Source organism: Salvelinus namaycush, chromosome 23 (assembly GCF_016432855.1).
Source record: "Salvelinus namaycush isolate Seneca chromosome 23, SaNama_1.0, whole genome shotgun sequence".
NCBI classification, from domain to species: Eukaryota; Metazoa; Chordata; class Actinopteri; order Salmoniformes; family Salmonidae; genus Salvelinus; species Salvelinus namaycush.
The window spans coordinates 29124106-29151968 of NC_052329.1; the positions used below are offsets into that span (position 1 = coordinate 29124106).

The 27863-nt window shown below is 45.8% G+C and overlaps 1 protein-coding gene across 1 annotated transcript in view; it reads right to left on the minus strand.

Moving 5' to 3' along the window:
* Positions 1–9090, minus strand: part of LOC120018621 (major facilitator superfamily domain-containing protein 1-like) — a 32181-nt gene extending 23091 nt beyond the window's left edge. Inside the window, 1 exon segment of the mRNA XM_038961826.1 lies at positions 9034–9090. Coding sequence (XP_038817754.1) covers positions 9034–9090 — 57 coding nt within the window.
* Between the last annotated feature and the right edge of the window lie 18773 nt (positions 9091–27863).

Sequence of the window (27863 nt, forward strand, 5' to 3'; positions counted from 1 at the left end):
ATTATGAATAATACATCCCTGCCAGCCTCTCTTGGTGTTGCAGGTCAAAGGCCCTTCAGTTAAGATTTCACTGCTAATTCCCATCAGAGCAGTGTGCCTGGTACACCCTGTGTCTTCAGTGTCTCTTACCCATCAGTGATTGATTATAATACATCCTAATCTGTTGTTAAAGCATCACACATGGAGATCCATCCTACCCCAGCCCCACTCTCAGAGTTTGGAGCTCAATGTTGCTGGAGACAACCGTTACCCTAGCCCATTCATAGATTGTAGGCTAATGCTGGCGCCTTACTATCTGCCACACGGAGGGAATGCCCTGACGTTCCGATGCTGCCTCGATGCTCTGTATAAACATTAATAATCCTCGCTAGCTATACGGTTTTGGAAACATTGAACACTCAACTAAAATATCATCCAAAAATAACTTTACCAATACAAAAGGTACAGCTGTTTTACCACAGAATCCCACAGAGGTTTTTGTGTAACTGTTTTGAGAACTTTTATTTTTCCCTCCCGGTTTCCATTATCTCAGCAGGTAGTGTTGTTGTTGTAAATTTGCAATGCAAATCTGTTTTAAAACGACGCACTGTAAGTTTATCTTTTGTATTTGTAAAATGATTTATCTGTGATATGAAAGTTAAACTCCAAAGGTTTCCAAAACCATGTCGCCAGGTAGGATTATTATAAACATTTCTAAACGTTTAAACAGAGCGTCAGCATTGTAGTACACATGGTCCATACGTTCAACTGGGAACCCTATAGGGCTGGTTGTACGCCCCCTTGGGTTCTCGAAAGCTACAATTGCCCCAAAGTGTAGATTTAGGATCAGGTAAACTTATTTGGATTTGTTAAATGAAATGTGTTAATAGTAACTGTCCAGTGAGAATCTCACTTTTAAACATTCATAAAAGTTCAACTCATACCCAAATAATTTTGATGACTCATCCTATACTCATATATGTGGCCAAAGTATAAATTGGAAAAAACAACAATTAAAAAAACTCAACTTCAAACTAGTATCTCAAACAGACCGTTTAAAAAAATACTTGCTAATTCTTCATAAAGGATGATGTCATCCTCCTAAGGAAGATGAGCTGGCCAATCAGTGGCCTTTCAACACAGAAAAGCTGCTTTTTAACACACTGTTACGGTCATAGGTCACAAGTGTTCATAGATGCTAGATGTTTCTTGTCTGTTGGTCATTTGGAAATCTGGTTGTATGAAGGTAAAATGATACTCACATGACGATGCGTAATGTTCAGTTTTGCTGGAGCTAAAGCACCTGCCTGTACAACTAAGGGTATATAATAAACTGGAGATTCATGCCAGTTAAACTGTGTTGTTGTGTCCTGTTCTACACCTCCAGTGAGTATTAGCTTTGGAATTAGCCTACTTGTCATCTAAATGCTGTGCTAGCTGTAGCCCAGACTAGTCTTAAGGCAAGCTAATAGTTCAACATAAGACCACAGTAAAACTACAACAATACTTCATTTGTCTGATGTGGCAGGGCTTGCAAACTATTACAGACTACAAAGGGAAGCATAGCCGCGAGCTGCCCAGTGACACGAGCCTACCAGACGCGCTAAATCACTTCTATGCTCGCTTCGAGGCAAGCAACACTGAGGCATGCATGAGAGCATCAGCTGTTCCAGACAACTGTGAGTAAGACGCTCTCCGTAGCCAACGTGAGTAAGACCTTTAAACTGGTCAACACACGTCAAGGCTGCAGGGCCAGACGGATTAGCAGGACGTGTGCTCCGGGCATGTGCTGACCAACTGGCAGGTGTCTTCACTGACATTTTCAACATGTGCCTGATTGAGTCTGCAATACCAGCATGTTTCAAGCAGACCACCATAGTCCCTGTGCCCAAGAACACAAAGGCAACCTGCCTAAATGACTACAGACCCGTAGCACTCACGTCCGTAGCCATGAAGTGCTTTAACAGTTTGGTAATGGCTCACATCAAACACCATTATCCCAAAAACCCTAGAGCCACTCCAATTTGTATACCGCCCAAACAGATCCACAAATGATGCAATCTCTATTGCACTCCACACTGCCCTTTCACACCTGGACAAAAGGAACACTTATGTGAGAATGCTATTCATTGACTACAGCTCAGCGTTCAACACCAAAGTATCCTCAAAGCTCATCACTAAGCTAAGGATCCTGGGACTAAACACCTCCCTCTGCAACTGGATCCTGGACTTCCTGACGGGCCGCCCCCAGGTGGTGAGGGTAGGTAGCAACACATCTGCCACTGTCACGTTCCTGACCTGTTTTCTGTTATTTTTGTATGTGTTTAGTTGGTCAGGGCGTGAGTTGGGGTGGGCATTCTATGTTTTGTGTTTGTATGTTTAGGTCAGGTGTAATTAGCCTTATATGGTTCTCAATCAGGGACAGGTGTTTGACGTTTCCTCTGATTGAGAACCATATAAAGGTAGGCTGTTCACACTGTTTGTTTGTGGGTGATTGTCTTCTGTGTCTGTGTATGTTGCACCACACGGGACTGTTTCGGTTTGTTCGTTCGTTTGATGTAGTCTGTTCCTGTTCGTGAGTTCTTCGTGTATTTATGTAAGTTCCATGTTCAGGTCTGTCTATGTTGTTTTGTTATTTTGTAGTTTGTTGAAGTGTTTTCGGTTTTTTGTCTTTACTTTAATAAACTTTGTTATGTCCACATTCCACGCTGCGCTTTGGTCCAATCCCTACTCCTCCTCTTCTTCCGAGGAAGTCTGAGGACACCCGTTACAGCCACGCTGATCCTCAACACTGGAGCTCCACAGGGGTGCGTGCTCAGTCCCCTCCTGTACTCCCTGTTGACCCACGACTGCATGGCCAGGCACGACTCCAACACCATTAAGTTTGCAGACGACACAACAGTGGTAGGCCTGATCACCGACAACAACGAGGAAAAGGAGGACCGAGCATGCCCCCATTCTCATTGATGGGGCTGTAGTGGAGCAGGTTGAGCGCTTCAAGTTCCTTGGTGTCCACATCAACAACAAACTAGAAAGGTCCAAACACACCAAGACAGTCGTGAAGAGTGCACGACAAAGCCTATTCCCCCTCAGGAAACTAAAAAGATTTGTCATGGGTCCTGAGATCCTCAAAAGGTTCTACAGCTGCAACATCGAGAGCCTCCTGACTGGTACGGCAATTGCTCGGCCTCTGACCACAAGGCACTACAGAGGGTAGTGCGTGCGGCCCAGTACATCACGGGGCTAAGCTGCCTGCCATCCAGGACCTCTACACCAGGCGGTGTCAGAGGAAGGCCATAAAAATTGGCAAGACCCCAGCCACCCTAGTCATAGACTGTTCTCTCCCGCAATGCAAGCGGTACCGGAGTGCCAAGTCTAGGACAAAAAGGCTCCTCAAAAGTTTTTACCCCCAAGCCGTAAGACTCCTGAACAGATAATCAAATGGCTACCTGGACTATTTGCATTGTGTTGTGAGGCACATTGTTCGCGATAATGCAATGAACTAAGGCATGTTTGCAGATTTCTAGACATATTCGTTTGACTTTCTATCCTTGTTTTAGCCATTTTATTCTGACTGTTTTATGTCCAAGTATTTGCTCACATTTATTTAAAACTAAAAAAAATTGTACTATAACTGTTCCAGACTTCTTTTGAACCTTTTTAATTTGAAAAGCAACGGCCAGCTTCATCACAGAGAGGAAGTGAAATGCATTCTGATTGCGCAACATTTCAACATGCAGTCGCGAGAAAAAAGCAGTAGGCCTGCTGATGTGACTGTTGGAGAGAGGGGGGTCTCAGCTTTCTGTAGGTATGACATTTATGTATGACATTCATTTTTCAACTTTCAATATTGACCGTTTTAGCACGATTCGGACAAAAGTATACTATCTTTTGATATAGTAACAGATACTGACTGTTACTTTAACCCCCCTTTGTTCAGGGACACATTATTCCATTTCTGCTAGTCCCATGTCTGTGGAACTTGTTCAGTTTATGTCTCAGTTGTTGAATCTTGTTATGTTCATACAAATATTTACACATGTTAAGTTTACTGAAAATAAACGCAGTTGACAGTGAGAGTTTATTTGTTACTTTTGTTGCTATACTTATTATATGTGGGGAAGCGCTCATCTGCCATTCAAGGTGATTGCATAGGTCTGTAGTAAAGCCTAGGCTATGGCGCGTGGGAAGCACGCATCTGCCTTTCAAGGCCTATAGAGGCGACATCATTGGGTGGTATGCTTTAAAGTTAAGACATTCCATTTCATTGGTTACATTGTTGGTCATCACTAGAGGGTTAAATCACAAAACAGGATCAACTATATGAAAAAACATATTTTCTAATTCATCATAATGTAACGGCTGTCAATGTCGTTCTCCTCCTCGGACGAGGAGGAGCATGGATCGGACCAAGATGCGGAGGGATAAGTGTTCATTATTTAATGACAAAACAACAAAGCACTTCAACAAACGTGACAAACCCGAAACAGTCCTGTGTGGCCCAAACGCTGACACAGGAACAAACACCCACACCACACAAGTGAAACCCAGGCTGCCTTAGTATGATTCTCAATCAGGGACAACGATAGACACCTGTCTCTGATTGAGAATCATACCAGGCCGAACACAAAATCCCAACATAGAAATAGAAAACATAGACTGCCCACCCAAAACTCACGCCCTGACCAATAAACAACTACAAAACAAGAGAAAACAGGTCAGGAACGTGACATAACCCCCCCCTTAAGGTGCGAACTCCGGGCGCACCAGCACAAAGTCTAGGGGAGGGTCTGGGTGGGCATCTGACCACGGTGGTGGCTCAGGCTCTGGGCGAGGTCCCCACCCCACCATAGTCACTCCCCGCTTCCGTATCCCCCTCCCAATGACCACCCTCCAACTAAACCCACCTAAATGAAGGGGCAGCATCGGGATAAGGGGCAGCACCGGGATAAGGGGCAGCAGCTCCGGGCTGAGGGACGGCAGCTCCGGGCTGAGGGACGGCAGCTCCGGGCTGAGGGACGGCAGCTCCGGGCTGAGGGACTCTGGCAGGTCCTGGCTGAGGGACTCTGGCAGGTCCTGGCTGAGGGACTCTGGCAGGTCCTGGCTGAGGGACTCTGGCAGGTCCTGGCTGAGGGACTCTGGCAGGTCCTGGCTGAGGGACTCTGGCAGGTCCTGGCTGAGGGACTCTGGCAGGTCCTGGCTGAGGGACTCTGGCAGGTCCTGGCTGAGGGACTCTGGCAGGTCCTGGCTGAGGGACTCTGGCAGGTCCTGGCTGAGGGACTCTGGCAGGTCCTGGCTGAGGGACTTTGGCAGGTCCTGGCTGAGGGACTCTGGCAGGTCCTGGCTGAGGGACTCTGGCAGGTCCTGGCTGAGGGACTCTGGCAGGTCCTGGCTGAGGGACTCTGGCGGATCCTGGCTGGCGGCTGGCTCTGGCGGATCCTGGCTGGCGGCTGGCTCTGGCGGATCCTGGCTGGCGGCTGGCTCTGGCGGATCTTGGCTGGCGGCTGGCTCTGGCGGATCCTGGCTGGCGGCTGGCTCTGGCGGATCCTGGCTGGCGGCTGGCTCTGGCGGATCCTGGCTGGCGGCTGGCTCTGGCGGATCCTGGCTGGCGGCTGGCTCTGGCGGATCCTGGCTGGCGGAAGGCTCTGGCGGATCCTGGCTGGCGGAAGGCTCTGGCGGATCCTGGCTGGCGGAAGGCTCTGGCGGATCCTGGCTGGCGGAAGGCTCTGGCGGATCCTGGCTGGCTGGCTCCGGCAGCTCCTGACTGGCTGGCAGCTCCTGGCTGGACGGCTCTGGCTGGTCCTGGCTGGACGGCTCTGGCTGGTCCTGGCTGGACGGCTCTGGCTGGTCCTGGCTGGACGGCTCTGGCTGGTCCTGGCTGGACGGCTCTGGCTGGTCCTGGCTGGACGGCTCTGAAGGCTCGGGACAGACGGGCAGCGCTGGGCAGGCAGACAGTTCAGACCACGCTGGGCAGGCAGGCAGTTCAGACCACGCTGGGAAGGCAGACAGTTCGGGCAGCGCTGAGCAGGCAAGCAGCGCAGGCGGCGTTGGGCAGACGGCCGACTCTGACCTGCTGAGGCGCACAGTAGGCCTGGTGCGAGGTGCCGGAACTGGAGGCACTGGGCTGGAGACACGCACCACAGGGAGAGTGCGTGGAGGAGGAACAGGGCTCTGGAAACGCACTGGAAGCCTGGTGTCGGCACTGATGGTACTGGGCTGGGGTGGGAAGGTGGCGCCGGATCTACCGGACCGTGAAGGAGGACACGCGCTCTTGAGCACCGAGCCTCCCCAACCTTACCAGGTTGAATGGTCCCCGTAGCCCTGCCAGTGCGGCGAGGTGGAATAGCCCGCACTGGGCTATGCAGGCGAACCGGGGACACCACCTGCAAGGCTGGTGCCATGTACGCCGGCCCGAGGAGACGTACTGGAGGCCAGATACGTTGGGCCGGCTTCATGACATCCGGCTCGATGCCCAACCTAGCCCTCCCAGTGCGGCAAGGTGGAATAGCCCGCACTGGGCTAAGCACGCGTACTGGGGACACCGTGCGCTTTACCGCATAACACGGTGTCTGACCAGTACGACGCCCTCTCACTCCACGGTAAGCCCGGGGAGTTGGCTCAGGTAACCAACCCGGCTTCGCCACACTCCCCTTTAGCCCCCCCCCCCAAGAAATTTTTGGGTGAGCCTCTCGGGCTTCCAGCCGCTCTGCCTTGCTTTAGCCTCATACAACCTCCTCTCCGCTTTCGCTGCCTCCAGCTCCGCTTTGGGGCGGCGACACTCCACTGGCTCTGCCCAGGGTCCTTTACCGTCTAGGATCTCCTCCCAAGTCCATTCCTCTTTTCCCCATTGCTGTTGTTCCTGCCTTCCTTCTCCACTCCGCTTGATCCTGGTTTGGTGGGTGTTTCTGTAACGGCTGTCAATGTCGTTCTCCTCCTCGGACGAGGAGGAGCATGGATCGGACCAAGATGCGGAGGGATAAGTGTTCATTATTTAATGACAAAACAACAAAGCACTTCAACATACAAAACAACAAACGTGACAAACCCGAAACAGTCCTGTGTGGCCCAAACGCTGACACAGGAACAAACACCCACACCACACAAGTGAAACCCAGGCTGCCTTAGTATGATTCTCAATCAGGGACAACGATAGACACCTGTCTCTGATTGAGAATCATACCAGGCCGAACACAAAATCCCAACATAGAAATAGAAAACATAGACTGCCCACCCAAAACTCACGCCCTGACCAATAAACAACTACAAAACAAGAGAAAACAGGTCAGGAACGTGACACATAATAAGATAAACCTGGAAGAGGCATGGCATAACTGAGTGGTATATGGTATAACTGAGTATTATGTGGTATAACTGAGTATTAAAACATAATGAACCATATCTAACTACTGATGTAGCTTTCTCAATGTAGTTTATCATATTACTAGTACTACATAAACTGAGATTGATACCAGAGCACCAGTCTAACCTATTGTAATTCATAAACAATAGTTTGTTTTATATTGAGAAGATATCAATACACAAGATCGAAACGCTGACAATAATGGTGCTGCCCATGCTAAAATTGTCTTTTGGCCACCTGAGGCCGCTGTAACTTTACCACAGCTTACACAGCTCAGCTGAAGCATTTTGGTTAACCCAAAACCCAGGCTAGAGGGGCTGAGTGAATGTGGGCTGGACTCTGTGGAGGGGGGCCATTGTGTGAGAGATGCCGTAGAAGGACAGAGTACCTGCCTTGGGATCCAGGAACACTCCTACTCTGGAGGACTGAGGGCCTGATACTTCAGTTGTAACATTATTGTGTGTGAAACAATAACCATCCCTAGAGCACTCTAAACTCCAGGGCTTGTCATTGTATCAAAATAAGGTGTCCCCTCCTTGTCTCTTAATGTCTTTATATGACACTGCTGTATCAGTACCATCACTTAATTCAACCTCCCAGTAACATTGCCTGCCTGTATCCAGTGTCTGTGAATACTGTGCTATTGCTGTTATTATTTTAGGATTGTGTCAGACTGTTTACTTCAGGGTAAAGAGACTCACATTGTAAGAACTATTCTCTGGTCTTGGGCTCTGGAGGTGGCTGTAAAATACCCGTGTTCACTACAGACACACATTCACACAGAGAGGGAATATTATCATCGTACCATATTCTAGGGCCCTGCATTTTTCACAATCATGTCACATGATCTGGATTCAAAATATGTATTTAAAGCTTTTTCATCAAACTGTCCCCATTTCTTTTTATGTCAGACGGTTAAGCATCATCCTCAGACAATTGCTTTTATTTTTGTTGTAATTCTAATTTCTGGATAAGGCTTAAAATACACAATACATCTTGCTATGTCACATGATTGCGCAAAACACAGGGCCCTACATATTACACATACACGTATAAAGTGATGGCTGTAGGACCTTTCATTGGTCTAAAGTAGACTCGCCAACCAACCAATCAATCAAACTTTATTGTCCCTAAAGTGAAATTTGGTTGGTGAGCAGGGGTTACATGATACAAATTGTCCATATAAAACTTGAGAGCGTTAAGAGTTTTAAGTAAAGCGTTTTAGTATTTTAGTTTTTACAACCCACCTGGAGTGGTGATCTTGGTCCATTCTCCTTTAAGGAAGTCTTCTAGTTTTTTTTCTCAGCTCAGACACAGACTTGCTCACATCTCCAAAGTATTGAAGAGGACGGACAACGATGATGGGTACGTCTGAAGATTCACTAGGACTGATAACTCTGGAGAGAGAGCGAGGCAGAGAGAGAGGGCCAGAGAGAGAGATAGAGAAAAATAAACATCATAGTTTCACATTATTTTAAGTTCATTTTCATATCATATTCAGGGGGGTATTTGGCAGGGTCAATTAAGGTGCACTTCTAGCTCTAAGTCAGTGTTACATGTAATATGTTATTGCAACATTTAACAAGGTAGTATAGTTACCTGAAGAACATGGATGTGATCCTCTGTTTGTGAGAGCTCCTCCAGTTCAGCACCTCTCCTCAGCTATCTCCTGCTCCAGGAGTCCTTCAGCTCACCTCACTCTTCTCCTGGGCTCTGATCAGCTCCTTCATCTCAGAGTTCCTTCTCTTCATGGAGCAGATCAGCAAAGATCCTCTCACTGGCCTCCACTGCTGCCTTTGAAGAGCGCTGTTAGAACAGAGAGAGAGAGAGAGAGAGAGAGTGAGAGAGATAGATAGATATATAGATAGATAGATAGATAGATGATTGATAGATAGATAGATAGATGATTGATAGATAGATAGATAGATAGATAGATAGATAGATAGATAGATAGATAGATAGATAGATAGATAGATAGATAGATAGATAGATAGATAGATAGATAGATAGATAGATAGATAGATAGATAGATAGATAGATAGAGAAAAGAAAATAGAAGGTTCTACGTTAAGCAGTCTATTCCCTCTCCAACTAGGAGCCCAGATAGGCTGTTCCTCACATTGTGACTCAGATTAGAGAGAGTGGCATCTCTCTCTCACTGGTTGCTTTGAGGAGGGAAGTGAAATGGTGCATCTCCCTCTCTGGTCAATCATAACACTCACCTTGAGAGATTCCATAGCCTGTTGGAGCTCCTTAAGCACCATCTTTCCTGGACTCTTTGCTAGACCTTCTACTGACTCATCCCCAGCTGGCTCTGTGGAGAAACTTCACTAAGCTATCAGTATTTATGTGTCCAGTAGTTCAATAGTAGAGTAAAGTAACATATAGGGTAGGGATACACATCTAGAGGAAGTCCCTCAAGAAAAAGTATATGTTGTTTGTTAAAAAGGCCAGTCAATCACCTGTAAATCACCTAACACACAGTTGAATGATTATAGTTTTTACAGTACAAGTATCAAGGAGTCTGAACTTTGAACTCATAAAAGGGAATTCAGAATGATAATGGAGTTTGACTTAAGAAAACTGTGATACTTGGATAGTTTAGGTTTCATGTTCAATCTAGGTTTTGATTTCATTTGAATAACTCTGTTTCTTTCTTTCTCCTATTCAAGCAGACAGTATTACCTTTTACACATTTCGTTGTGTTACAGCCTGAATTTAAATTGAAATGTTATGTCACTGGCCTATACACAATACCCCATAATGTCAAAGTGGAATTTTCTTTGTAGAACATTTTAGAAATTAATACAGAAATTCAAAGCTGAAATGTTTTGAGTCAATAAGTATTTAACCCCTTTATAAAAAAACAGATGCTGAATATCACTTTGAGCATGGTGAAGTTATTAATTAGGCTTTGGATGGTGTATCAATACACCCATTCACTACAAAGTTACAGCCGTCCTTCCTAACTCAGTTGCCGTAGAAGAAGGAAACTGGTCAGGGATTTTACCATGAGGCCAATGGTGATTTTAAAAAGTTACAGAGTTTAATGGCTGTGATAGGAGATAACTGAAGATGGATCCACAACATTGTTGTTACTCCACAATACGAACCTAAATGACATAGTGAAAAGGGGGATGCCTGTACAGAATAAAATATTCCAAAACATGAATCCTGTTTGTAAACAAGGCACTTAAGTACCCCAAAAAAATGTGGCTAAGAAATTAACTTTATGTCCTGAATGCAAAGCGTTATGTTTGGTGAAAATTCAACACAACACACCACTCTTCATATTTTAAAGCATGGTGGTGTCTGCATCATGTTATGCTTGTCATCGGCAAGGACTAGGGAGTTTTTCTAGGATTAAAAGAAAAGGAATACAGCTAAGCACAGGCAAAATCCTAGAGGAAAACCTGGTTCAGTGTGCTTTCCAACAGACACTGGGAGACGAATTCACCTTTCAGCAGAACAATAACCTAAAACACAAGGCTACACTGAAGTTGCTTACCAAGACGACATTGAATGTTCCTGAGTGGCCTAGTTAGGGTTTTAACTTAAATCGGCAACCTATGGCAGGACTTGAAAATGGATGTCTAGATACAGTATGATCAACAACTAACTTGACAGAGCTTGAAGAATTTTAAAAGAATAATTGGAAAATATAGTCCAATCTAGGTGTGCAAAGCTCTTAGAGGCTTACCCCCAAATAATCACAGCTGCAATCGCTGCCAAAGGTGTTTCTACCATGTATTGTCTCAGGGAGTGAATACTTCTTTTTCATTATTAAAAAAATTATGTTAGAATTTGTCTTCAACTTTGACATTACAGAGTATATTGTGTAGATCGTTGACCAAAATGACAATTAAATCCATTTTAATCCCCGTTTGTAACACAACAAAATGTGGAAAAGGTCAAAAGGTTAAATAAACTAAAGTAAAAGAAAAATATTTTAAAAAGAGATAGATAAATCCAATAAAAAATAACAAAATGAACCCAATAAAATAACAATAATGAGGCTATATACAGGGGGTACCGGTACCCAGTCAATGTGTGGGGGTACAGGTTAGTCGAGGTAATTTGTACATGTAGGTAAGGGTAAAGTGACTATGCATAGATAATAACTAGCGAGAAAGCAGCAATGTAAAAACAAAGGAGGGGGGTCAATGCAAATAGTCCAGGTGGCCATTTTTGTATTTGTTCAGCAGTCTTATAGCTTGGGGGTAGAAGCTGTTAAAGAGCCTTTTGGACCTAGACTTGGTGCTCTGGTACCGATTGCCGTGCGGAAGCAGAGAGAACAGTCTATGACTTGGGTGACTGGAGTCTTTCCCTTCCTCTGACATCGCTTAGTACATAGGTCCTGGATGGCAGGAAGCTTGACACCAGTGATGTAGTGGGCTGTACACATTACCCTCTGTAGCGCCTTACAGTCAGATGTCGAGCAGTTACCATATCAGGCGGTAATGCAACCGGTCAGGATGTTCTCGATGGTGCAGCTGTAGAACTTTTGAGGATCTGGGGACCCATGCCAAATCTTTTCAGTCTCCTGAGGGGTAAAAGATGATGTTGTGCCCTCTTCACGACTGTCTTAGTGTGCTTGGATCATGATAGTTTGTTGGTGATGTCGACACCAGGGAACATGAAACTCTCAACCCGCTCCACTACAGCCCCGTCGATGTGAATGGGGGCCTGTTCGGCCCACCTTTTCCTGTAGTCCATGATCATCTCCTTTGTCTTGCTGACGTTGAGGGAGAGGTTGTTGTCCTGGCACCACACTGCCAGGTCTCTGAACTCCTCCCTATAGGCTGTTTTATCGTTGTCGGTGATCAGGCCTACCACCGTTGTGTTGTCAGCAAACTTAATGATGGTGCTGGAGTCGTGCTTGGCCATGCAGTCGTGGGTGAACAGGGAGTACATGAGGGGACTGAGCACGCACCCCTGAGGGGCCCCCGTGTTGAGAATCAGCATGGCAGATGTGTTGCCTCCCCTCACCACCTGGGGCCGGCCTGTCAGGAAGTACAAGATCCAGTTGCAGAGGGAGGTGTTTAGTCCCAGGGTCCTTAGCTAAGGTGGGCACTATGGTGTTGAATGCTGAGCTGTAGTCAATGAACAGCATTCTCACATAGTTCCCTTTGTCCTGGTGGGGAAGGGCAGTGTGGAGTGCATCATCTGTTATTGCGCCATCTGTGGATCTGTTGGGGCGGTATGCGAATTGGAGTGGGTCTAGGTTTTCCGGGACGATGGTGTTGATGTGAGCCATGACCAGCCTTTCAAAGCACTTCATGGCTACCGACGTGAGTGCTACATGGCGATAGTCATTTAGGCAGGTTACCTTCACTTTCTTGGTCTGCTTGAAACATGTAGGTATTACAGACTCGGTCAGGGAGCGGTTGAAAATGTCAGTGAAGACACTTGCCAGACTTGGTCCGCGCATGCTCTGAGTACACGTCCTGGTAATCGGTCTGGCCGGAAAAATATATATATATATACGAAAAATATAGATGAAAACTCTCTTGGTTGATAGTGTGGTCTACAGCTTATCATGAGATACTCTACCTCAGGCGAGCAATACCGTGAGACTACCCCTCATCTTACTGGAGATAGTTGTTCTGTCCTGCCGATACACGGAAAACCCAGCCAACTGTATATTATCCGTGTTGTCGTTCAGCTCCGACTCGGTGAAACATAAGATATTACAGATATGTCCCATTGGTCGGATAGTCTTAAACAGAACTCATCCAGATTATTGCACGTTGACCAATAGAAAGCATGGTAGAGGCGGGTTACCCACTCGCCCACTCGCTGACAAATTCTCACAAGGCACCCTGATCTCCGCCCCCCTGTATTTCCTTATTTTCTTCATGCGAATGACGGGGATTTAGGCCTTGTCTGGGAGCAGCATTATATCCTTCACGTCAGACTCATTAAAGAAAAAATCTTTGTCCAGTTTGAGTTGAGTAATCGCTGTTCTGATGTCCAGAAGCTCTTTTCGGTCATACGAGATGGTGGCAACAACATTATGTACAAAATGAGTTACAAACAATGCGAAAAAAACACACAAAATAGCACAACTGGTTAGGAACCCGTAAAACGGCAGCCCCCCCTCCAGTGCCATTCTTTCGAATCAGTGTGTTTTGTTTGCAATGAAACTGTCCCTGTTGGCAAATAATTAAATCTGAGACGTCATTAGGAATCTGAGCATGGTACTTTCAAAAGTTAGGCCTACCTTTCAACCCCAGACAGAGTAGGCCTACCTTCCAATCCCAGACAGAGTAGGCCTACCTTCCAACCCCAGACAGAGTAGGCCTACCTTCCAACCCCAGACAGAGTAGGCCTACCTTCCAACCCCAGACAGAGTAGGTCTACCTTCCAACCCCAGACAGAGTAGGCCTACCTTCCAACCCCAGACAGAGTAGGCCTACCTTCCAACCCCAGACAGAGTAGGCCTACCTTCCAACCCCAGACAGAGTAGGCCTACCTTCCAACCCCAGACAGAGTAGGCCTACCTTCCAACCCCAGACAGAGTAGGCCTACCTTCCAACCCCAGACAGAGTAGGTCTACCTTCCAGCCCCAGACAGAGTAGGCCTACCTTCCAACCCCAGACAGAGTAGGCCTACCTTCCAACCCCAGACAGAGTAGGTCTACCTTCCAACCCCAGACAGAGTAGGCCTACCTTCCAACCCCAGACAGAGTAGGCCTACCGACACAGAAAAATGAAAGCTTTAACTGCTTGCTACCCTTCTTCCATGGCTTAACCAAAAGTGTTTCCCTGAAAGCAGGCTGGACTCAGGGTTGTAATATCCATTGCAGCTTGTAATGCAGCCTAGTTTTATTTACACCATCCCAGCAGCTATCTTAAAAAATTACTTTCATCTGTGCTTCTCCGAGCATGCACTTTGTAGACTATAGCTTATAGGCTATGGATCATTTGATTGAGACCACACTAAATAGCACTTGGTATTGTGTGCCCAGCAGAGAATCAGAGATGAGGGGCAGCATCGGGCACACATCGATATACAGCCTAATAAGCAACTCATTTTCTAAAGCATTAAGCAATAGTTAAATTCATCAATTACAAATGACATGACCTTCCCCTGGACTAGATTTTAAAAACACTAAACCCTCCCCCTGACTGAAATTGAAAATGCATGAGCCTCCCCCATTTTCCTCCAGGTCTCCATTATGTAAATTTCGATCCATCGTAAATTTACATAAATCTAGTTGTAAGGCACATCATTTACACTAGTTGGGTTTTTCAGAGTCAATGCATTACAGTTCCACTAGAGGGAGCTATTGCACTGTACATGAGACAGAAGAGGAAGAGAGACACCATTCACTGTTTTCAATGTCAATGAACTTATCCACCATATTTGGATGAGCATAGAATATTCTAGCCTACATGATGGCCTGACAGGAAAAAGCAGGACCCTCCCTGGTGATCAAAATAAAAATAATTGTTGCTCCCTGTGACCCAAAGAGAAAATATTACGACACCCCAATTTTCTTCGCACCCCCTTCCAATAAAAAACATCAGGTCCCTCAAGGGATTGTAGGACAATTTGGAAACTGTCAAATGACTACACTACCCATATATGGTCAGCACTGCTCTACTGAGACTCTTTGCAAATAAGGGCCATGAGATTTAGCCTTATGATTTGACCTAGGCCTACTACATGAGTGTGTTTGGGTTGTGGGTAGCATCCTGGTTCATGGGTAGTCCTATCAAATCATGAGAAATTTGGGACATAGTTTTTAAATGCTCTGGAGTTGAGAACTATAGCATCAATTAGGATCCAGAGGCAAAGTAGTTGAAGAGAATAACAGCACAGGGGGTTATTGAGTTGAAGATTATGTGGGGGTTTTCAATGATTGAAGGAGGGTCGCCGCTAGTGTAATGTAACAAGATTGTGATGACAATATCTGATGTCATATCCTGTTCTCTGTATGTGTATAAAGTAGGTGCAGTGGATGCAGATGGGCAGAATAACGTAGGGTTCCCAGCACTTGCCAGACGAAGTTCCACCCCAAATCACTTTCAACGGATCCATGATCCAATCCAATGCGCAGTGGATTGTGGGAAGATGAGCAGTGCGAACTAGCGGAGCTATAGAAAAAGTTCAGCTCTTCTCTACTTTATGCAAATTGCATGTGTCCACCACTGCCGTTAACCAATCAGGTGAGGAGCAGATGTTTGCTTGAAAAGCTTCCATTCATGATACATAGTTCCACCGGTCATTAGTTCCAGACAAGCACAACCAAAAGAGATGGAGGAAAGCCAATCATCGCTGTGTCTGGTTTTCCAATTCCATATGATTTGCTTTGCTAGAATACAGAGACAAAATCATAAGGTCAATGGCATGAAGGAGGATTGCAGAGATTGTTGGTGTTGATGGTAGGTGAAGAGTTTGTTTGTGCTGCCTGCCAGCTATGAACATCAAACAACCTCCACCTCAAAACTGTGATCAAACCACTAGTAAATTAAATGGTGAAATTTGCCCACCAAATAATAGAAATCACCAGTAACACGCGTTATAACATTGTAAATTCTACACTAAGCATGAATTTCCCATGTCATATGCTACCAATTGGATTATGGTATCTTGACATTACGATTCTCACATATTATAACTCATGGCTCTTTCACTATACTTGTGTCATAACATTGATGATTATAGCTCACTTCCTGTAAATACATAGACCTGCATGGACATTAACGGAGTGGCTGCGGATCCGACTTCTCTGGACCCCTCTTCCCGACAGTGAAAGGTTTCTACTTTATGCAGTCTCTGCTCTACTAGTTCAACTGCTCAGAGAACAAACTACTCAGGCGAATGGTGCTCGTCTAAATAAAGTTAGATCAAACTTAAATCAATGTGTCAGGATTTGGCCAGGATTGTTCAGGTTTTGGTCACTAGATGCCCCCATTGTGCTTTTTTTACCCTTTTGTTTTTTCCCTTGTTCCAGTTATTATTTGTACCTGTGCCTCATTTCCCTTGAAAGTATTTAAACCCTTAGAGTTCCTCAGTTCTTTTTTTCCCCTGCTGTTCTTACCACTTTGTGGATTTTTCCTTGTGTCTTGGAGGATATACATTTTTTCTCTTGGAATTACTTTTGACGTTGTGGATTTATATTTTTTGCCTGAAGATCTTTTCCTTTTTACTTTATTAAACCACCGTCTCTAGTACTGCTGTCTCTGCCTCATCTTCTGGGTTCTGCCGACTATTAGTGGCTCAGTTTACTAAGTGACTGTTTCTCACATCGGAGACCCGAGTTCGTAACCGGGTCCTGACACAATGTCTGCAAGATCACACAATGATAGTATTCTACATAAAATAACCAAATATAATATTATGACGTTACTGTCAGTGAAAAATAGCCACATTTCTTATGAGATTTTAGGTTGATTGTGCCAATGGTCACATTTTTCTCTCATGTGGCCAGAACTCAGCCACGCCACTAGACCAAATATGTGTTTTGATTGGAACTAAACACAGGTATGCTACAGTTTAACGCCGTCTGCTGTAAAATCTGCTCATTGTACAACACTGCAGGCTAATTTGAAACAATACTGTATAACTGAAGAAGATCTAGTTGCTTATCCCCACAAAACTGATTGAGATCAAATGGTTGGTATGCAGATGCTTCATGGGAGTTTCACAGGTAAAACTTGAAGATTTATCATTAAAGATTGACAGTGAGAAATGTGAAGGGAGGTGAGGACTAAAAGGTTTGCATAAAGTAAAGGTAAAGAAACACGGGCAGAACATGATCCGGATCTTCAGCTCTGGCGAAAAGGGATCCAGGGGGCTGGACAGGGTGTATACCTACAGATCTACAGCCTCGGCCTAATAGAAAATGGCATATTCTAAATATTATCTTTTGTGTGTGTTTTTATCCTAATCTAGGAATTTATATCATTTGTTTCAGTTTCCCTAAAACCTATGGTGATAATGATAACCAAAGTGAATCACACGTTTTAAAAAATAGAGTGGAAAAGTACAGCACTAATACTACCTCTGACATGCACAATTGACCTACATTTCATCAAGTTTGTACAATGCCATATTTCTGTAATTCAGTGGTAGGTCTGTGAGCAGTATCACACGTGTGACATGACACCTGACAGGTGGAGTTAATGGTAATGGACACAATAATCAGCAGCTATAAACTATGGCCCCCTGACTACTATAAAGGGATAATCTAGGATTCAAACAACAACAAAACGGACACCCCAACACTTTCTTTTGCAAACAGCAGAGGGATGGGGCTGGAGAAATGTAACCACTCTCGCATTCATAGACAGGGCTCTGAATGTATTACAAGGACTGACCATGCATGAGATCAAAATGATAGTTTAACCATGTTTTAAAAGTATAGTGTTTGTTTACAATGTCATTTTTTACAAACAATTGTAACGGAACTCTAATTCTTCCTCCTCCTCGGACGAGGAGAGGAGAGAGGGATCGGAAGACCAATGTGCAGCGAGGTATGATGACATAATGATTTATTAACTGAAATCAAAGACGAACACGAAAAACACTTGGAAAATTACAAAACAACAAACGAACGTAGACTGACCTAAAACATGTGAACTTACATATAACGAAGAACGCACGAACAGGTACACGACTACAAACAAACGATACAGTCCCGTGTGGTAACATATACGGACACAGGAGACAACCACCCACGACAAACAATGTGAAACAACCTCCCTATGTATGTCTCTCAATCAGAGGAAAACGAAAACACCTGCCTCTGATTGAGAGCCATACAAGGTCAATTAACCCTGACACTTAACAAGGAACAAACACAGAGAATGCCCACCCAGCTCACGTCCTGACCAACAAAACAAAGCTATACAAAAGGAAAACAAGGTCAGGAACGTGACATTACCCCCCCCCCAAGATGCGGACTCCGGCCGCAAAACTCAACCTCAAGGGGAGGGTTTGGGTGGGCATCTGTCCACGGTGGCGGCTCCGGCTCTGGACGCTGTCCCCACACCACCATAGTCACTCCCCGCTTTCGTATCCCCCTCCCAATGACCACCCTCCAACTAAACCCACCTAAATGAAGGGGCAGCATCGGGATAAGGGGCAGCACCGGGATAAGGGGCAGCACCGGGCTGAGGGACGGCAGCTCCGGGCTGGGGGACTCTGGCAGGTCCTGGCTGGGGGACTCTGGCAGGTCCTGGCTGGGGGACTCTGGCAGGTCCTGGCTGGGGGACTCTGGCAGGTCCTGGCTGGGGGACTCTGGCAGGTCCTGGCTGGGGGACTCTGGCAGGTCCTGGCTGGGGGACTCTGGCAGGTCCTGGCTGGGGGACTCTGGCAGGTCCTGGCTGGGGGACTCTGGCAGGTCCTGGCTGGGGGACTCTGGCAGGTCCTGGCTGGACGGCTCTGGCAGGTCCTGGCTGGACGGCTCTGGCAGGTCCTGGCTGGACGGCTCTGGCAGGTCCTGGCTGGACGGCTCTGGCTGGTCCTGGCTGGACGGCTCTGGCTGGTCCTGGCTGGACGGCTCTGGCTGGTCCTGGCTGGACGGCTCTGGCTGGTCCTGGCTGGACGACGGCTCTGGCTGATCCTGTCTGGCGGAAGGCTCTGGCTGATCCTGTCTGACGGAAGGTTTTGGCTGATCCTGTCTGGCGGAAGGCTCTAGCGGCTCCTGTCTGGCGGACGGCTCTGAAGGCTCATGGCAGACGGGCGGCTTTGCAGGCTCAGTCCAGACGGGCAGTTCATGCGGCGCTTGGCAGACGGACAGTTCAGACGGCGTTGGGCAGACGGGCAGTTCAGGCGCCGCTGGGCAGACGGCCAGCTCTGACAGCTCGGGACAGACGGGCAGTTCTGTAGGGAGGAGACGGAGAGACAGCCTGGTGCGTGGTATAGGCACTGGCTGCGCTGGAGAGGAGGAAAGCTCTGACAGCGCTGAACAGGTGGGAGCAGCTGGAGAGAGAACCCGGAGAGACAGCCTGGTGCGGGGGGCTGCCACCGGTGGACTGGTACTTGGAGGTGGCACCGGGTATACCGGACCGTGAAGGAGGACACGTGCTCTTGAGCACCGAGCCTGCCCAACCCTACCAGGTTGAATGGTGCCCGTAGCCCTGCCAGTGCGGCGAGGTGGAATAGCCCGCACTGGGCTATGCTGGCGAACCGGGGACACCATCTGTAAGGCTGGTGCCATGTATGCCGGCCCGAGGAGACGCACTGGTGGCCAGATGCGTTGGGCCGGCTTCATGACATCCGGCTCGATGCCCAACTTAGCCCTACCAGTGCGGCGAGGTGGAATAGCCCGCACTGGGCTAAGCACGCGTACTGGGGACACCGTGCGCTTTACCGCATAACACGGTGTCTGACCAGTACGACGCCCTCTCACTCCACGGTAAGCACGGGGAGTTGGCTCAGGTATCCTACCCGGCTTTGCCACACTCCTCGTGTGCCCCCCCCCCCCAAGAAATTTTTGGGTCTGACTCTCGGGCTCCCAACCACGTCGCCGCGCTGCCTCCTCATACCAGCGCCTCTCTGCCTTCGCTGCCTCCAGCTCCGCCTTGGGACGGCGATATTCCCCTGGCTGAGCCCAGGGTCCTTTGCCGTCCAGGATCTCCTCCCATGTCCATGAATCCTGGGATTTCTGCGGTTGCTGTCGCTGCCCTTTTCCCCGCTGCTTGATCCTGGTAATTTGGTGGGTGGTTCTGTAACGGAACTCTAATTCTTCCTCCTCCTCGGACGAGGAGAGGAGAGAGGGATCGGAAGACCAATGTGCAGCGAGGTATGATAACATAATGATTTATTAACTGAAATCAAAGACGAACACGAAAAACACTTGGAAAATTACAAAACAACAAACGAACGTAGACTGACCTAAAACATGTGAACTTACATATAACGAAGAACGCACGAACAGGTACACGACTACAAACAAACGATACAGTCCCGTGTGGTAACATATACGGACACAGGAGACAACCACCCACGACAAACAATGTGAAACAACCTCCCTATGTATGTCTCTCAATCAGAGGAAAACGAAAACACCTGCCTCTGATTGAGAGCCATACAAGGTCAATTAACCCTGACACTTAACAAGGAACAAACACAGAGAATGCCCACCCAGCTCACGTCCTGACCAACAAAACAAAGCTATACAAAAGGAAAACAAGGTCAGGAACATGACAACAATGGTGTAAACCAAGCTTACATTTCGTAGTTCTGTTCAGGTAACACAGCTGAACTCATGATACATTTATTATTATATATATATAAATATATATATAAATAAATAATATTTTGAAGAATATAACTTGTAAATGTCTCATGAGTCATTATTATTATCATTATTATTATAAATGAATAAGTACAAATAGTACAATGTGTTAATTTATATATACTAGCGTTTGGCGTTTCTCACCAGCACTGATTTTGCTGGTAGCTGCTTTATAGATGTTTACATTTGATTTGCAATGACTGTAATATGTAGTTGTTCTATCTACTTTCGTAGAATGTACTGACTGGATAAGTCTGCTAAATGACTGTAATATGTAGTTGTTCTATCTACTTTCATAGAATGTACTGACTGGATAAGTCTGCTAAATGACTGTAATATGTAGTTGTTCTATCTACTTTTGTAGAATGTATTGACTGGATAAGTCTGCTAAATGACTGTAATATGTAGTTGTTCTATCTACTTTTGTAGAATGTACTGACTGGATAAGTCTGCTAAATGACTGTAATATGTAGTTGTTCTATCTACTTTCATAGAATGTACTGACTGGATAAGTCTGCTAAATGACTGTAATATGTAGTTGTTCTATCTACTTTCATAGAATGTACTGACTGGATAAGAGAGTCTGCTAAATGACCTAAATGTAAATGTAAAAATCAATGGCTATATATAATTAATTTAAAAGTAATAAAAGGATGTCCCAAACCCAGAATGCCCCTTTAAACACCATACTATAACTTGTCATCTGAAACACACTCATCCCCAACTATAAAAACAATGATATTCAGATGATAAGTTATGACCAAACGATGAGGATTCAGACAAACAATAGGCCTGATAAACCACACTTTTCAAAAATATGTTGCTTCTGCATTCACTGGACCATGCAACTGTAATGGAGGTGTGAACCACAATCACATTACATTTACATTTACATTTAAGTCATTTAGCAGACGCTCTTATCCAGAGCGACTTACAAATTGGTGCATTCACCTTATGATATCCAGTGGAACAACCACTTTACAATAGTGCATCTAACTCTTTTAAGGGGGGGGAGGGGGGGGTTAGAAGGATTACTTTATCCTATCCTAGGTATTCCTTAAAGAGGTGGGGTTTCAGGTGTCTCCGGAAGGTGGTGATTGACTCCGCTGACCTGGCGTCGTGAGGGAGTTTGTTCCACCATTGGGGTGCCAGAGCAGCGAACAGTTTTGACTGGGCTGAGCGGGAACTGTACTTCCTCAGAGGTAGGGAGGCGAGCAGGCCAGAGGTGGATGAACGCAGTGCCCTTGTTTGGGTGTAGGGCCTGATCAGAGCCTGAAGGTACGGAGGTGCCGTTCCCCTCACAGCTCCGTAGGCAAGCACCATGGTCTTGTAGCGGATGCGAGCTTCAACTGGAAGCCAGTGGAGAGAGCGGAGGAGCGGGGTGACGTGAGAGAACTTGGGAAAGTTGAACACCAGACGGGCTGCGGCGTTCTGGATGAGTTGTAGGGGTTTAATGGCACAGGCAGGGAGCCCAGCCAACAGCGAGTTGCAGTAGTCCAGACGGGAGATGACAAGTGCCTGGATTAGGACCTGCGCCGCTTCCTGCGTGAGGCAGGGTCGTACTCTGCGAATGTTGTAGAGCATGCTGAGTAACCTTACCTGAGACCTGAGCGCAGTGGGCTAACACAGTCTTGTGTGGTGACAGAGACTCGGGTTTGAACCTAGTGAGTCACACAACCAATGACCATCTCCAGGGGCCAGCAGGGGTGATTTGTTGTGGGATTGTTTCTGATCAAATCTGGATAACAGAAATCTATTTATTTTCCTAAAGCGATTTTTCAAGGGGGGGGGGGGGGGCAGTAAAACATATTTAACAGTTGATTTTGGGAGCTGGATAGTGTCATAAATAAGCAGGCATGAAGGGATAAGCATGCATTGGATTAGTTCAGGGCTGACCTGATTTGTGCATTGATTGCTAGGAGTGAGGAGCAGCTGAAAGGATGAGAGTCGACTGGGGAAGTTTGTAGGGGATTGGGACATGGAAAACATGGATGGAAACAGACTGGGGGATGACAATAGAAACCACAAAGAGGGAAATATTAAATAAAACAAATCTAGATGGAAATTGTTGGTGACATGGCTACACTCAAATCCTTTGTGGTAATTCAAACAGATGGGCAACCGTGGAAAAAGAAGGGGAAGGGGGGTGACGTCAAATGGGCAACAACATCCTTATTTGGGGTTTTGGGGGGAGGTGGTGAGGAGGGGGTGCTAATAGCAGGTCTTCCAGTCATTTTTTTTAACGAATGAATGAACAGGCAGATAAGCACTGAGCCGGGCTTTGTAAAGGGTCTCAAAGGAGAGAGAGGCTGAGGGGAGAGCTGGGCACAGACAATAGACTCAACAGAACACCATTATCGTTGGTATGCTGTTAGAGAGTCTGATTTCAGGATTCAGTCTGTCAGAAAACTAACATCAGGGTCAGAAAACCTGTGAACTACATAGGATTTTTTACTTTGTTTTGGCTGTTTTGGACACTGGTGTTTGTGGTGTGATTCCTGTATGGTTTGGTGAGTGCAGTCCAAACTGAGCACAGTGGAAGTAGAACTGGAAGTGCTTCTAGACCTGCTGGGATTCTGTTGTAAGAAGCAGCCTCTTCACCTGGACTCGAGGATGATGCTCAAGAAGGTCCGCTTCAAGGTAAGCTATTATTCTCTTATGTTGTTTTTTTAGTCAGGGCAAGTGTAGGGCCCTGTGTTTTGGTTAATCATGTCACATGACCTGGATTTTATCGTTTATTTAAAGGTTTTTTGTTAAACTGTCCCTTTTATTTTTATGTCAGATGGTTCAGCATCATCCTCAAACAATTGCTTTCATTTTTGGTCTAATTTTCATTTCTGGAAAATGGTTAAAATAAAGGTTAAAATCCAGGTCATGTGACATGATTAACCAAAATACATGGCCCTATTATGATGCATGATTCCAGCTATGGTATTGCTTTATTAGACAATTGCTGAATCTGTAGTTTGTTTTTACATCAAGCTTAAAACCAATGACCTGAAAAAAGATATGTGTTGTTGTATTTTGTTTTATAACCTCTTTATAAGCACTGTAAAAACTTCAAAAAGTATTTGTAATGTGTTAAAGATCACAACCAGGGATAGAAAATGTTAATTTGATTTATAAATACTGTATTTGAAATTCAACATTCAACAGCTGTGTACTGTCCATGTCACCTCTGTGTCACATGTTTGGCCAGCTTACACTGACCGCCCATGCTCTGACAGACCATTATACGGTTATACACCCTCTTGATTAATCCTATCTAATATGATGAGATTCATCCCTTTCGCATCCCACAGAGGGTAGTCACAGAGGAGATGGAATGTTGTATTTACTCAGTAGATTAGAGTTGGTTGTCGCCACTTATTCAAAGGCGGTGGACATTGACCTTAGCGCTGCAGTTCAAATTAGGCCTGCTGTTGTGGCCCATGTGGTGACACCCAGGTGATAATTATGACACCGGGCTTCTCTTCCTGGGAAAGATAACACAACCACTTGGTTGGAGGTTGCCTGGGTTAGGGCTTGGGGTTGAGCGTCAACAACAGATGATCTACTTAACTTTGAGTAGGGGTTTAATGGTGTGGTATAATATCATCATAATACTACTCTGAACATGTGGACTTTTTTGACACCATGATATACAGTGCATTCGGAAAGTATTCAGACCCCTTGACTTTTCCACATTTTGTTACGTTAGAGCCTTATTCTAAAATGGATACAATCATTTTTTCCCCTCATCAATCTACACACAAAACCCCATAATGACAAAGAGAAAACTGGTTCTTAGAAATGTTCATGTTTATTAAAAATAAAACACAGAAATACCTTATTTACATAAGTATTCAGACCCGTTGCTATGAGACTTTAAATTGAGCTCAGGTGCATCCTGTTTCCATTGATCATCCTTGAAATGTTTCTACAAGTTGATTGGAGTCCACCTGTTGTAAATTCAATTGATTGAACATGATTTGGAAAGGCACACACCTGTCCATATAAGGTCCCACAGTTGACAGTGCATGTCAGAGCAAAAACCAAGCTATGGGGTCGAATGAATTGTCCGTAGAGCTCCGAAACAGGATTGTGTCGAGGCACAGATCTGGGGAAGGGTACCAAAACATTTCTGCAGCATTGAAGGTCCCCAAAAACACAGTGGCCTCCATCATTCTTCAATGGAACAAGTTTGGATCCACAAAGACTCTTTCTAGAGCTGGCTGCTCAGCCAAACTGAGCAATCAGGGGAGAAGGGCATTGGTCAGGGAGGTCAGCAAGAACCCGATGGTCACTCTGACAGAGCTCCAGAGTTCCTCTGTGGAGATTGGAGAACCTTCCAGAAGGACAACCATCTCTGCAGCACTCTACCATTCTGGCCTTTATGGTAGAGTGGCCAGACGGAAGCCATTCCTCAGTAATAGGCCCATGACAGCCCACTTGAAATTTTCCAAAAGGCACCTAAAGGACTCTGACCATGAGAAATCAGATTCTCTGGTCTGATGAAACCAAGATTGAACTCTTTGGCCTGAATGCCAAGCGTCATGTCTGGAGGAAACCTGGCACCATCCCTACGGTGAAGCATGGTGGTGGCAGCATCATGCTGTGGGGATGTTTTTCAGTGGCAGGGACTGGTTGACTAGTCAGTATTGAGCGAAAGATGAACGGAGAAAAGTACAGGGAGATCCTTGATGAAAACCTGCTCCAGAGCACTCAGGCCCTCAGACTGGGGCAAAGGTTCACCTTCCAACAGGACAATGACCCTAAGCACACAGCCAAGACAATGCAGGAGTGGCTTTGGGACAAGTCTCTGAATGTCCTTGAGTGGCCCAGCCAGAGCCTGGACATGAACCCGATTAAACATCTCTGGAGAGACCTGAAAATAGCTGTGCAGCGACGCTCCCCATCCAATCTGACTGAGCTTAATCTGCAGAGAAGAATGGGAGAAACTCCTCAAATACCGGTGTGCCACGCTTGTAGTGTTATACCCAAGAAGACTCTAGACTGTAATCGCTGCTGAAGGTGCTTCAACAAAGTACTGAGTAAAGGGTCTGAATACTTATGTAAATGTCATATTTCAGTTTTGTAATTTTTATACATTTCCAAAAATGTCTAAATACGTGTTTTTGCTTTGTCATTATGGGGTATTGTGTGTAGATTGATGAGGGAAAACATTTTTAAAATTAATTTTAGAATAAGGCTGTAAGTAACAAAATGTGGATATTGAGCTCTTTGTCCCTGAGAAGGAGCTTCCTATTTTTGGTCATTCTCACCTGTTTTTCCTGTGCATGGGCCATGAGAGAGAGAGTGTGTGTGTGTGTGTGTGTGTGTGTGTGTGTGTGTGTGTGTGTGTGTGTGTGTGTGTGTGTGTGTGTGTGTGTGTGTGTGTGTGTGTGTGTGTGTGTGTGTGTGTGTGTGAGAGAGAGAGAGAGAGAGAGAGAGAGAGAGAGAGAGAGAGAGAGAGAGAGAGAGAGAGAGAGAGAGAGAGAGACAGTGCCAGAGATAGAGAGAGAGAGAGAGAGAGAGAGACAGTGCCAGAGATAGAGAGACAGAGGGAAAAGGAAATTGGATGCATTCTGTGAGAGTATGTGGAATTTTCTTCTCATGACGCTACAAACAGACGACATGACGACATGGATATTCAGCTAGCGGGATAGACGCTGCGCCGGCAAGATAGAACAGCACACTCCGGTAAGACGAGGGGGAGCGGTCTGTAAACAACAGCTGGTGCACAAAATCTAAGGAAGTCTCTCGATTTTGCTCGCCTGAAGTAGAGTTAATTGTGATAAATTGCAGGCCACACTACTTGCCTAGAGAGTTTTCAGCTATACTTTTCGTGGCTGTTTATTTTCCACCACAGACAGATGCTGGCACTTAAACCGCACTCAGTCAGCTGTATAAGGAAATAAGCAAACAGGAAACCACTCACCCAGAGGCGGCGCTCCTAGTGGCCGGAGACTTTAATGCAGGGAAACTTAAATCAGTTCTACCAAATTTCTATCAACATAGTAAATGTGCATAAATGTGAGGGAAAAAAATTCTAGAACACCTGTACTCCACACACAGAGACGCGTACGAAGCTCTCCCTCGCCCTCCATTTGGTAAATCCGACCACAACTCTATCCTCCTGATTCCTGCTTACAAGCAAAAATTAAAGCAGGAAGCACCAGTGACTCGGTCTATAAAAAAATGGTCAGATGAAGTAGATGCTAAACTACAGGACTGTTTTGCTATCACAGACTGGAACATGTTCTGGGATTCTTCCGATGGCATTGAGGAGTACATCACATCAGTCACTGGCTTTATCAATAAGTGCATCGAGGATGTCGTCCCCATAGTGACTGTACATACATACCCCAACCAGAAGCCATGGATTACAGGCAATATTTGCACTGAGCTAAAGGGTAGAGCTGCCACTTTAAAGGTGCAGGAGTCTAACCCGGAAGCTGACAAGAAATCCTGCTATGCCCTGCGACGAACCATCAAACAGGCAAAGCGTCAATACAGGGCAAAGATTGAATCATACTACAACGGCTCCGACGCTCGCCTTATGTGGCAGGTCTTGCAAACTATTACAGACTACAAAGGGAAGCACAGCTGCGAGTTGACCAGTGACACAAGCCTACCAGACGAGCTAAATCACTTCTATGCTCGCTTCAAGGCAAGCAACACTGAGGCATGCATGAGAGCATCAGCTGTTCCGGACGACTGTGTGATCACGCTCTCCGTAGCCAACGTGAGTAAGACCTTTAAACAGGTCAACATACACAAGGCTGCAGGGCCAGACGGATTACCAGGACGTGTACTCCGGGCATGTGCTGACCAACTGGCAGGTGTCTTCACTGACATTTTTAACCTATCACTGACTGAGTCTGTAATACCAACATGTTTCAACATGTATATAGCCTGTCTTTTTACTGTTGTTTTATTTCTTTACTTACCTATTGTTCACCTAAAAACTTTTTTGCACTATTGGTTAGAGCCTGTAAGTAAGCATTTCACTGTAAGGTCTTCACCTGTTGTATTCGGCGCACGTGACAAATAAACTGATTTGATTTGAAACAGTAGTGTTGCTGTTATGTGTGAGAGATCCACTCCCTCCCAAACAGACCATCAGCATGCTTTTGTTAGGGTCTATCCTAATCCTATCACTCACATGTTATTTTACTGAGGCCTAGCAATCCTATTTGTTTCCATTTCCTAAAGCAGCTCATGGTATTCAAAGGTATATAGCAAGACTGCTGTTTGAATCTTAAAACAAAACCACTGTTTTCTTTAAAG